A 13,067-nucleotide genomic window follows, 5' to 3' on the forward strand; every position below is an offset into this window, starting at 1 on the left:
CTGATGCCTGCAGTTAATCAAAAGTTTAAGAGCTAAGTCAGTCTTATCAATTCTTGGTATAAGCGATTGGTGTGTTAAGAAATGTGGAGGAAGAATGTAATACTCACTAGCGAAAGGGAAGCAAGTGGAAGGCATTGAAGGAGAAAGTAGTTGTTAAAGAACACACACAGTGCAATCAAACCAAGGCCTCTACCAAAAGACATGCTTCACACAGAGGGAAGTTTCTACATTGGATTGCTGAAAATCAGACCCATTTAATAAGCCGATAACGTGATTGTATGGACTCCTATTCTAAAAGTATACGGCACCTGTCAGACTTGTAAGCCCCCCAGAGGGGAGAAAAATACTCTAGATCAGAGTTCTGTATAAACACACCCTGACAACCACGTCGCGACCATTAAGCATTCAAAGACTTTGTACATTATCTATATTCAAGTATGTGTCCATCCAAAACCCACACTGTATAGAAATGATCTAGACACCTTTAGCTTATTCCTGGTAAAGAAAGACAAAAACACATTGATTCAAAGGGTTCATGAATGTATTTGTTTTAAGTAGAAAAAAAATATAATTGTTGGAAGTTCATGGTTTGAGTAGTCAATTGGAAAAACTGCATTTAAATCAATGTTTCGTAGCCTCTGCTCTCCTTTGAATCAACCCATGTCCCACAGACACGGCAACATTTACATCCTTTAAAACAAGTTAGAGGGAAGGTCAATGGCTTTTTGTCAAGTTGGTTTTCTACACAAGGAACTAGGGGCGCACCTCAGGCGTCATAACTATATTGACTAAATGTTGAATAGAGACTAAAGCCAAGTATGTAAAAACATCTAGAAATGAGCTAAATTGATCATATTGAGGTAGCTGTGCTCTGCCTAGTGCAGAAATACTGGCTTTTCAAAATCAAAGAGTTCAGTTTAAAAATAAACAAATCCATGGTCATTTTTACATTGATGTGGGGAGACGTGACTAACTCGTAAGTGAAAAAACATACAGTTCATGCTAGGTCAAAGAACATGCAGCTTTCATTTTTCAGGATACTTTTGTTTTCAGAAATGCATACAATCACTCCACAAACTCGTCACACCCATCTCCTGCCAACCGGGACTTGTCCATCGTTTACACAAAGTGATGAACAAAAACAGTTGCATACAATAGTGTTAAATCTCTGTACAGGTCAATGGACTGCTTTTAAATACCTAATTTGTATACTCGTGAAAAGGGAAGCGGAAAACAGGAATGTATTATTTCTACTGTAGTGAAATGAGACAAAATTACAATCCCAAATCATTAAAAAAATACACATTTAAAAAGGCAATATGAACAATAAAAACAGACAAGTTTTTTTCCCGTTCGAACCAGCAAAAAGTCCACAGCTATGGGCATGATGGTCAACTGACACTCAACAGGACTTTAATTGTTACATTTTTATATTATTTGTTTAGTTTGTGTCCTCGTGCATGCTCGGCAGGCACACAGGCACACACTAAGTCTACACAAACACACTCACTCTAGCTACGCACACACAGGAGGAAGAGGGTTGTGCTCAAGTCAGTCAGGACCAGAACATGTCTGCCATGTTAGTGTCGGTGCTGTAAATCCACAGCACCAGCGGGAGAGTGAGGGCCACAAAGGGCCAGGAGATGCCCTCCATGCAAGCAAACAGGGAGCAGCATTTGCTGCTGGGCTTCTCCAGCTCTTTACCAGGGTAGTTCTCCATGTAGTTCCTGGCTGCTAACTTTAGGACCTCGTCCAGCAGGAGGACGGGCAGGGAGAGCTTCAGCACCATCAGCCACTGGGTCAGGTTCAGAGGGGTGATCTGGAAGATGATCTGTAGAGGAGAGGATAAAATGAGCGAGCCGGATAACCTCTCCTGCTTTCGCAGTTTCTCCACCCATCCCACCTTTTACACTAGCATTATAATATCTTGTTCTAGAAAGCATTTCTGGTAGCCTCGGGCCCATTATTAGTGCAGGTAACCTCACCGGCAGGGGCTCCACATAGAGGATGAGAAAATGCAGGGACATGGAGAGGCAGATGGCTCCCAGCAGCCACATGTTCTCCCAGGGGGGCATACGCAGCAGGGACTGGTTCTCTGACACACTGAGGGAGAGAGAAAGAACTGGGTTAAGTCACTGGCTGAACACCCATTTGCCCATCATTTCACCATGTACACCAGATGAATCTCACAACATTATACCACTAGTGACAAGCCTAAAGCAACAGTGAAATAAGACAGGGAATGTGAAAGATGTAGTGGCATAGTCTGACCTGTTGAGGGCGTTGCACATCTCAATGGTGACGAGCACAGACAGGGCCATGGTCATAGGGTAGGGGGACTCAAACAGCTCACACTCCAAACCCTCAAACTCAGGGTTCTCAGGACCACACTGCAGGAAGTGGCTCTGTGGGTAGAGGAGAAAAGCAGCCAAGTAAGAGTAACTGTGCGTGTGTGTGTGTGAGTGTGTGTTGTATTGGCATCTTACCAGTTGGTAAAAGGTGATCCTGGGTCCGTCCGCAGCAGCAACGAACCACCAGGCAGCAGCCCCAACTGTTGCCACACCCACATAGCCTGAAGAGGTAGAGAACAGGAGTCACATGGCTATCTGGATACACACAACAGCCTAAACACATACAACTAAATAAAATCAATGAAGGTGAAGGGATATTTATGTGTTGTTCTATAGAGGCCCACTCACATCCGATGGCGAGGTATCTGAAAAAGAGCCATCCAGAGATGAGGGGCTCTCGGGCATTGCGGGGGACCTTGTTCATGATGTCCAGGTCGGGGGGGTTGAAGCCCAGGGCTGTGGCAGGGAGGCCGTCCGTCACCAGGTTGACCCACAGCAACTGGACAGGGATCAGAGCCTCAGGGAAGCCTAGAGCAGCAGTCAGGAAGATGCTGTAGGAATGATGGAAAAACATTTACATGGTGGCTTGTTACCGTAGCACTGAGGACCATTTATCGATTACCCCGCTGAAGAGAGGAGATGCTGTGTGCGTCCCAAATTACACCTTATTCCCTATATAGCACTACTATTGACCACCTCCCTATTGGGTCAAAAGTAGTGCCCTTCAAATGGAAATCGGGAGCCGGTCGGGATCCTCACCAGACGACCTCTCCCACGTTGGAGGAGATGAGGTAGCGGATGAACTGCTTCATGTTGTTGTAGATGGCCCTGCCCTCCTCCACAGCCGCCACGATGGTAGAGAAGTTGTCATCGGCCAGGACCATCTCAGAGGCCGACTTAGCTACAGCCGTGCCTGAACCCATGGCGATGCCGATCTCTGCCTTCTTCAGAGCAGGGGCGTCATTCACTCCATCACCAGTCTGGCCATGGAGAAAGGACAGGGCATGGTTACCCAGTTAATAAACCGTTTAGAATAATCACATACTGGATTGAGTCGAGGTTACATTACATGCCGAGGGCTGATCAATCATGAAGGCCCAACCACAAAGTGTGGAGTTTCAGTACAAACTGATGAGGAAGGTCTCAGGTGGACAATGTCTCACCATGGCTGTGATCTCATCCATGGACTGCAGGAACTCCACAATCTTGGACTTGTGAGATGGCTCCACGCGGGCGAAGCAGCGGGCATTCACCACGGCGTCTCGCTGGGCCGCCAGCGATAGGTCGTCAAACTCACGGCCGGTGAAGGCCATGGATGAGACATCGTCGTGGTCGCTGAAGATGCCGATGCGGCGGCAGATGGCCACGGCCGTGCCTTTGTTGTCGCCGGTGATCATGATGACGCGGATGCCAGCCAGGCGGCACAGCTTGATGGAGGCAGCCACCTCAGCCCTGGGGGGGTCCAGCATGCCCACGCAGCCCACGAACGTCAGGTCCGTCTGGGGAGAGACACGGCGGGACAGTCAGACCAGACTAGAGTCCTGGCTTTGGCTCACTCACGCCTCATCCAATGACCAAAATTATACAGTTCTGAAATATACACTTATAATTACTTTGCAGCCTCATCAAGTTTAAAGTGTTATTAGTTGTACTTGGGGCTGTGGCGGTCAAAGTTTCAGCACCCGGTGATTGTCAAGCAATTAACTGTCGGTCTCACGATAATTAAACGTTAATTAACACTGATGCAGACCTTTGAAACATCTACATTTTAAAAAGTAATATAGCCTACACCTTCACAATAAAGCCATGATTTATTTTAGACAGGTCTGAAGAAGCATGATATGAAGAAAATGTAGTCGATTTCAGAAGAACAGAATAGCATACCGAGTTGTCCTCATCTGGCTGTGGACTACACTAGTTAATGGAGCAGACAAGATTTGCTTAGGATTCTGTGGCATTTTCTGGTATGAAGGATACAATTGAACAAAGCTGAATAAAATAGAAAGGATATTCTCTCCAAACGAATTGAGGGAGTGTGCACATGCGGCTACTCTGTTGAGCGGTTAACAAAGAAACAGGTTCTCCTATATGCTTAATTTAGAGTTATTAATGTAACTTTAGTTCTCCAAACATGGGGCTATATGATTATATTTTTAATACATTGTAAGGCTGCATGACGTGACTAATAGGCCAGCAGCGTACCACCCTGCATACCACTGCTGGCTTGCTTCTGAAGCTAAGCAGGGTTGGTCCAGGTCATCCCCTGGATGGGAGACCAGATGCTGCAGGAAGTGGTGTTTGAGGGCCAGTAGGAGGCACTCTTTCCTCTGGTCAAAAAAATATCCCACTGCCCTGTGTAGGGTGCAGTCTTTCGGATGGGACGTTAAACGGGTGTCCTGACTCTCTGTGGTCATTAAAGATCCCATGGCACATATCTTAAGAGTAGGGGTGTTAACCCCGGTGTCCTGGCTAAATTCCTAATCTGGCCATCAAACCATCACGGTCACCTAATAATCCCCAGGTCATTGCTGTAAATGAGAACTTGTTCTCAGTCAACTTACCTGGTAAAATAACGGATGGATAAATAAAAAATAAATAAAACTAACGATGATTTGAAAAAAGTTACTTTAAAGGCATGAACTCAGCAATGCGCTCATGGTAGGAGGTTACAAACACAAAATGTTCCATTATCAAAAGTGACTGCGATTATGCATGTGCAGTTATGGTGAAAATGATCATCCCCAAACTTGAAAATCACTCACTGCTTATATATGCAAGTTACGCTCTACACCCCTTGTAAAGCTGATTTATTTTAAGTTATTTGGCCACTTTAGTTGTAATACAAATCTTTTTAAAACACATAGGCCTACGGGCTAGGCTAGTCTTAAATCACTTCTCTGAATAAATGCCCTGCTATTCCTGTCACTCACTTCATTAAGACCCCTTCTCCCTCCATTCTCTCACCTCATATTCAATGAAGCGGTTTGAGTCTTCCAGCACCATGTCCTCTTTGGCGACGGGGTTGTCCTTTGTGGCCAAAGCCAGGCAGCGCAGGGTGTCACGCCCCGTCCCGTACTCCCTGATCACTGACAACACCTTGTCCTTGATGCCCAGGGTCAATGGCACCTTTTTCCCTCCTACACGGATGTGAGTGCACCTGTCAATCACTCCCTCTGGGGCTCCCTGGAAAGAGAGAGCGAGAGGAAGTCAAACCAGGGGAAATAAAGCATCAGCCTCAGCTCATTTACTACATACTGTAGATTAAACTACAATTATAAACCGGGTAGTTCAAGACTTGAATGCTGACTGGCTGAAAGCCGTAGTATATCAGACTGTACACCACAGGTATGACAAAACATTTACTGCTCTAATTATGTTTGTAACCAGTTCATAAGGCACCTCGGGTGTTTGTGGTATATTGCCAATATTCCACAGCTAAGGGCTGTATCCAGGCGTTGCGTCGTGCCCAAGAACAGCCCTTAGCCGTGATATATTGGCCATATACCACTCCCCCGCTCGGGCCTTATTGCTTCATTATAAACCAGGTAGTTTCGGTCATGGATGCTGATTGTCTGAAATAGCATTTCAACCATGTGTATATCAAACAATATACCATAGGTATGATGCAAAAATACTTGTTTACTGTTCCAAGTAAAGTAACTAGTTAATAACAGCAATAAGGAACATTGGGGGTTTGTGGTATATGACCAATATACCACGGCTAAGGGCTGTGTCCAGACACTCTGCAGGCTGTGCCCAGGCACTGTTAGCCTGGTATATTGGCCATATACCACACACCCATTGGGCCTTATTGTTTAAATAGACACTACTAAAGTAATCTGGTACAGAAACAGATCCTATAATTTATCATAGTAATTATGAAGTGGCATCTAGACCTGCATCCCAAATGGCACCCTATATAGTGCCCTACTCAAAAGGTTGTGCACCATATAGGGAATTTCTCAGGTGTCCACGTGGTCTACTATCCAAGCTATACTGTGGGTGGCTCCTCATTGTTACCTTGACGAACATCTTGCCGATGGAGGAGCGGGCCTTGTTGGGGGTGCAGTACACAGACATGGACTTCCTGTCTCTGGAGAACTCCAGGGTGAACTCCTTATTCATCAGCTGCTTGATCACCTGTACCACACAGAGAGGAAACACCAACACATCCTTAACTGGAGGAGTGGAACACCACACTCAGTCAGCATCCTTGAAGGCCCCCTATTCCCTATATAGTGCACTACTTTTGACCAGCAGGGCCCATAGGGCCTGGGTCAAAAGCAGTGCACAATAAAGGGAATAGTGTGACATTTGGGACCAACACTCAGTTGTATAATACTTCACATGAGGAACATGTTGGGATTGAGAGAGTAGCAAACAGTAGCTTACAGAGTTGCAGGCGTTGGCTCTCTCGATCTTGGACATGCCCTTGAGGTTGGTGTCGAACACGTTCATCTTCTCCACCAGACAGGTGAGGGCAGTCTCTGTGGCCTCGCCCACCTTCTCATACACACCTTTGGTCTGAGGAGAAAGCACACACAATTATTAGCAAGATCGTAGCGATGAACAACTAAAAACCAGTTTACTTGTATATCCACAAAAAGAATAGTGAAGACTACTAATATTCAAACCAATAAATTAACCACTGATTTGTGTGACAGGTTCCGGCTGGTTGAAAAGTACCGAACAGTGAAGTATGTAAAGGACACAAACCTCATTGTAATCCAGGGAGGAGTCGTTACACAGGGCACAGATAGAGGCCATCTCCACTAATCCATCATACTGGGAGGACTTGACTGGTTTACCATCATGGTACCTGGAAAAAAAGACAACAGCCATGAAAAAGGGGGAACAGTGAGCTGAGGTAGGTTGTATTGGTGTATTGACAATGAGACTACACAACATGTTTCCTTGACTGTGTGTGTGTGTACTCTAATTACTCACACTTGTCCCTCAGGGGCGTATGTGGAGCCAGTAATGGTGAACTCCTTCAGGGAGCAGCTATTGCCCTCTGCCTGGTCAATAATGAACATCTAGAACAAACACAGGGAGAGAATCTGTCAGGTTACAAGTCACACAGCAACAGTTCTGGACCAGTAGTTATCTAGATCCCTTGAATCAACCTAACACTGAAGAGTCCATTGATCTACATGCGGTAGTAGCAGCCTACCCAGTAGGGTGCAGCAGGTAACTGCAATACAACAGGGGGGCACTGAAAAACCATAATAGCCTTAGGTAAATGAATGAAATCAATTCTACTGCGCCTGGGAATAAAACCACTAAGGATTAAGCACACTTTACACTGGTGGCTATATGTCTCTTGAAGAGGTGTTCTCACTGCAGGGTAGACAAGGGTAACCAATTTACATCCGTGCTGGGATGAAAGCGTGGATGTCATCTCTATGTAAATGAATGTTAGCCCACACAATGTGACGGAGGAGCAGGACATTAGTTCTCCATAAGGAACAAAAACAGACAAACCAGCAAGGAGGCGGAACAGGGGAGAGAAAGAGCGTGAGGAGGAGAGAGAAAGCAGACAGGGACAGGGTGAGAGAAAAGAAAGAGCAGTGAGAAAAAACTGAAACAAAGAGAGAGAGAGAAAGCATGTGCGTGAGAGAAAACAGAGCGTGAGTAAGAGGGCAAGCCTGCCGCCTCCACAGCTGGCATGCAACAGAGAGATACGCACACACACACACACAAGGAGTAAAACTCATCTCCCAGGCGTCTGCTCTGCAAAGAATCGAGGCAGGATGAGAGACGGAGAGAAATATCCAAATAAAAGGATGAACCGGTGTTCTTTCCCCTTCTCTCCTGAGGCACAGTACAGACTTCAAAGAGCTGTGACATCAGGAATGCTTTACCAAAATCACAGAATAAATTAACATTCCTCTACTCCAGCCGGCTAATTTTTAGAGCTACCCCTCTCACACAGCAGCCGATTTGCAGTATCGGTACAGGAATAGTTCAAAAGTACATTATGCTAGGAACCTTTACGTTGTCTAATTGTTTTCCAATGCAAACAAAATGTTGCTCCCCCCCCCCCCCCCCCCCCCGAATTTCAAGAACTGCATCACGCTACTATGTTAGAGGGGAGAAGGACAGATCTAAAACACAAGGTCAGTTATGCAACACTACTGCAAGTGACTGACTGCTGCATAAAGACCATAATACTGCATGAGAGAGAGGGGGAGAGGAGTGGAGGTAGCGGGATGAAGAATATAAGAAATAGGGATTTAAACATGAGAAGAGAGGGCAGGAGTGATGTAGTGGAAGAGAAGAGCAGCAGAGGAGACCATTGGGGAAACAGGCTGTTGGACTGAGGGAGGGGTGATAACGCATTACGGTCTTTTCACTGCCCTCAGACTGGCGATGAGTCACACAAGGTGGGGGCAGGAAGGTACAGAGTTCGGCAGATGGATTTAATCTATCTAATAGGGTAAAATTCAATGAATACGGGAACAGCGAAATTTCATAGCTCCCTCTTTCCAATCTCATTTAAACCGTGCTTGCAAATAAATGAATCCTTCATTATAAAGTGTTGCCCTTCAACACCCTGGGGATAAATCCACACTGTCAGCAGATGCTGTCAAGACTGATTTATTTCCAGGGATGATGCCAAATCATTGTCAATGTTTTCACTGAATGGATTGTTCACGGTTGGCAAGAACATGGCCTTCTCCTTACGCAGGTTTACAGCTACATAAAGTAAAAGACGAGTAAAGATGAGTTTAGAGAGCTTAAAGTGTGGAAGAGGCTGCTGTAGGCTCTGTTTATCTCAGCTGGACCCCTACCTGCTAGTGCAGAAAGCTTGCCCTAGGAGGCCAGGTGTGAGGTGGTGTTTTTAATCACGGCTTTCACATTGAGCAGCAGGAGATGTGTTTCATATAGTGACTAGGCTGTAGCACAAATACAGCTAGAATGATCGATATTTTTCACTACTACGGTAATGTTAGTTTTAATAATCTGAATACGACCCTGACAGTCAGACGTAACCATAATACTTATCAAGCGCCCCTACTCCCCCCACGGTGCTCTGCGGATGGGGACTCACCCTGCAGACAGACATCTGGTTGGTGGTGAGGGTACCGGTCTTGTCCGAGCAGATGACCGAGGTGCAGCCCAGGGTCTCCACAGAGGGCAGGCTGCGGACGATGGCGTTCTTCTTGGCCATGCGGCGGGTTCCCAGAGCCAGGCAAGTGGTGATGACAGCAGGCAGCCCTAGTAAAGAGAGCGATGAGGGGAGTTAGACATACTAACAACGCTGGAGCCCAATGTATTGCTTTCTGTATACTATAGACGGCTTCCCCTCACTTCCTCTTCCCACTCTCTTACCCTCTGGGATGGCGGCCACGGCCAGGGCCACAGCGATCTTGAAGTAGTAGACGGCGCCGCGGATCCAGGAGCCTCCGTGGACGGGGTCGTTGAAGTGGCCAATGTTGATGAGCCACACGGCGATGCAGATCAGGGAGATGACCTTGGACAGCTGCTCCCCGAACTCATCCAGCTTCTGTTGCAGCGGCGTGCGCTCCTGCTCTGTGGCCGCCATCTCGTCCCGGATCTTCCCGATCTCCGTGTTGACGCCCGTGGCCACCACCACTCCCACCGCCTTACCCGCTGCTATGTTGGTGCCCTGTGGAGGAGAAAAGAGAGGTGGTGAAACTACAGGTGTACACTGCTGAGGGATGTAATTACCTCAAATACACATTGGGACATGAACAAGTGAGGGAGGAGCAGAAAAGAACCGGGGAAGAAGCGGACAAGGATAAGAGGCCAGCTATCAAAATCCCAGAGAGGAACATGTAAAGGAGATGATAGAGGGAATGGAGGACATAAGTCTTGGGTTAGCTAAAAGAGAAAGAGGATCATGTAATGAAGAGGCAAGAGAAGACGAAAGGGGAAGGGAGGAGAGAGGTATTTCAAGGTTTTCTAAAAGACTCACACAGAAGAGCATGTTCTTCTTGTCCTGGTTGACAGCCCGGGGATCAGGCACCGGGTCAGTGTGCTTGATCACAGAGACAGACTCTCCTGCAGAAGGACAAAAAGAGGGATGAGTAAGGATCAAACGCAGCCCTTACACAGAGCAATGAGGTGACAGGTTGACAGGTGTGTTGACTTCACAGCTGACTGAGCATGGCTGCCAATTACAAAACGCTGCATGCAAAAGACTTTCACACTCCTGAATCTGTACTGCAGGGGAAAGCAAGGCCTAGTGGGTAATCAGGTCAGCAAGTGTTGCACCGTTTTTCACAGATTATAGGGGGGGGGGGGGGGCAGCTGAAATACCACAAGTGTGGACACCTGCTCGTCATGGGCATTAATATAGAGTTTGTCCCCCCTTTGCTGCTATAACAGCCTCCACTCTTCAGGGAAGGCTTTCCACTAGATGTTGGAACATTGCTGCAGGGACTTGCTTCCATTCAGCCACAAGAGCATTAGTGAGGTCGGGCACTGATGTTGGGCAATTAGGCCTGGCTCACTCACAGTCAGCATTCCAATTCATCCCAAATGTGTTCAATGGGGTTGAGGTCAGGGCTCTGATCAGTGAAGTTCTTCCACACAGATCGAGAAACCATTTTTGTATGGACCACGCTTTGTGCCAATGGTCAGACTGTCAGATGGTGAAGCGTGATTCATCACTCCAGAGAACGCGTTTCCACTGCTACAGTCCAATTGCAGCAAGTGTTATACCACTCCAGCCGACGCTTGGCAATGTGCATGGCGATTTTAGGCTTGTGCGGCTGCGCCACCATGGAAACCATTTCATGAAGCTCCCGACAAACAGTTCTATTGCTGACGTTGCAGTTTGGAACTCGGTAGGGAGCGTTGCAACTGACAGACGATTTTTACGCCCTTCGGCACTCAGGGGTCCCGTTCTGTTTGTGGTAGGCCACACAAACTTTGCGGCTGAGCCATTGTTGCACCTAGACGTTTCCACTTCACAATAACAGCTCTTACAGTTGACCGTGGCAACCCCAACATGTGACAATTCCTGAGATTTTACTGAGTTACAGTTGATATTATTAAATCAGTCAATAGAAATAAATTCATTAGGCCCTAATATATGGATTTCAACTGACTGGGAATGGGCCATGTAGCGTAGCTGCAAGCAGCTGTGGCCCACTCTGCCACCATCAGGGAAATTTGCACATATTGCCCTGGGACGAGCTACTTCTGTACCGTTTACGCTTGCCAAATATCAGAACTCAAACTGATCCTACGATATTATTTTGATGTAATTTGGACCATTTTCAAATTATGTTTACTACAGAACCGCTCAGCACCAAAATAGGTATATAGCATATATAGAAGCACATCTTCCAACACAATATTTTCCTAGATTAATGCTCAAACATGGCCACTGAGCCAATGAGCTTGCATGACTGATATTTCCTGTCCAACATCGTTACCATGAGGCTAAACTGACCAATTCTTTATAGATAAGACTCAAAATCGCTGAGTGTGTGTCAAATGTCATCACTGAGTCAAACAGATTGAGATAAAAATATGCCCGTTACAGCGACACCTTGTGGTCGATATGAATGTGAGCGATATGTTAAGTCTCGACAAAGTATGGAACATGTGTACCAGGATTTGTTACAATACGATGGGTCACATGTGGCTCAGTTGGTAGAGCATGGCGCTTGCAACACCAGGGCTGTGGGTTCAACTCCCAGTACGAAAATGTATGCATTCACCACTGTGTGTCGCTATGGATAAAAGTATCTGCTAAATGACTAAAATGTCAAATAAATATCCGTGTCAGAGTTCTATGCCTTCACGTGCCAGACCACGCCAACATGAATGTTTATTAGTCATGTTGTTTGAGATGATATCCTGGAAAAATGTCATTTGTGAGTGCTTGGTCATCAAGTCATTTGTGAGTGCTTGGTCCATAGATACCAAGTTCTGTGCAGATTGGTCATTAGGTGCCAGAGTAGTGTTTTAAGTTTTTTAAACAATTCAAAATGGCAGAAATCCTTCATGGCAGACCTTATGGGTCCTTGAGGCAAATTTGTTCCTTGTGAGTGACCGTTATACCAAATTTCAGTACTCTAGCTCAAACAGGGTGAGGGGTGTGACCTTAAAGAAGTTAGCATTTTCAATCGCTTGTTACAACACCACCATGTGGCCAATTGGCATGGCATTGCATGAGAGAGCGTGGTGCTTTAACATCATGCAAGGTTGCAACCTCTTAGTCCTTACCATCTCACGTGAATGATTTTTCACAAATCGACAGAAAATAATCAACGCCAACAGATACAATAGACGACCTTCTCATAACCTTCGGTCTGTCTTTCCCTCCCTCTATCAGTCCATCCTCCTCTACACTGCATTGCCTAAGCACGACTGACTCTCGAATAAATGATCAGTGAGTCACTCAGTGAGAGAAATTATCATTGTTCTCACATTGACCGTTTCAGGGTCATCCTCAATTGGTGACTCAAACTGGAGCTCTTCATCAGCCCATATATTTGAACTACATACAAGCTCTACACAAAAAAAAAAGGGTAAATAACCTTCAGACTATGAATCCCTGGAACATTTCGTTCTTGCAATGCTTTTTTGCCTGCAATGCTTTTCTGGCTGCAAGAGCAATGGCAAAGACAAAGATTGAAAAGTATGACTCACCTGTCAGAATGGACTGGTCCACCCTCAGGGTTGTGGATTTGATAGAGGTCAGTCGAATATCTGCAGGAACTTTGTCGCCAACTG

General features: G+C 46.1%; 1 protein-coding gene across 1 annotated transcript in view; it reads right to left on the reverse strand.

Moving 5' to 3' along the window:
- Positions 1-523: 523 nt before the first annotated feature.
- LOC129863863 (sarcoplasmic/endoplasmic reticulum calcium ATPase 2) overlaps positions 524-13,067 on the reverse strand; it is a 37,937-nt gene continuing 25,393 nt past the window's right edge. Inside the window, exons 6-21 of the mRNA XM_055936203.1 lie at positions 12,984-13,064; positions 10,294-10,379; positions 9,687-9,984; positions 9,406-9,572; positions 7,299-7,387; positions 7,068-7,170; positions 6,744-6,875; positions 6,372-6,491; positions 5,316-5,534; positions 3,515-3,850; positions 3,111-3,331; positions 2,700-2,902; positions 2,487-2,572; positions 2,272-2,405; positions 1,986-2,103; positions 524-1,831 (exon numbers count right to left, since the gene is read on the reverse strand). Coding sequence (XP_055792178.1) covers positions 1,556-1,831; positions 1,986-2,103; positions 2,272-2,405; positions 2,487-2,572; positions 2,700-2,902; positions 3,111-3,331; positions 3,515-3,850; positions 5,316-5,534; positions 6,372-6,491; positions 6,744-6,875; positions 7,068-7,170; positions 7,299-7,387; positions 9,406-9,572; positions 9,687-9,984; positions 10,294-10,379; positions 12,984-13,064 — 2,669 coding nt within the window. The 3' untranslated portion in view covers positions 524-1,555. The remainder of the gene's footprint in view (positions 1,832-1,985; positions 2,104-2,271; positions 2,406-2,486; positions 2,573-2,699; positions 2,903-3,110; positions 3,332-3,514; positions 3,851-5,315; positions 5,535-6,371; positions 6,492-6,743; positions 6,876-7,067; positions 7,171-7,298; positions 7,388-9,405; positions 9,573-9,686; positions 9,985-10,293; positions 10,380-12,983; positions 13,065-13,067) is intronic.

Source organism: Salvelinus fontinalis, chromosome 10, assembly GCF_029448725.1.
Source record: "Salvelinus fontinalis isolate EN_2023a chromosome 10, ASM2944872v1, whole genome shotgun sequence".
Taxonomy (NCBI): domain Eukaryota; kingdom Metazoa; phylum Chordata; class Actinopteri; order Salmoniformes; family Salmonidae; genus Salvelinus; species Salvelinus fontinalis.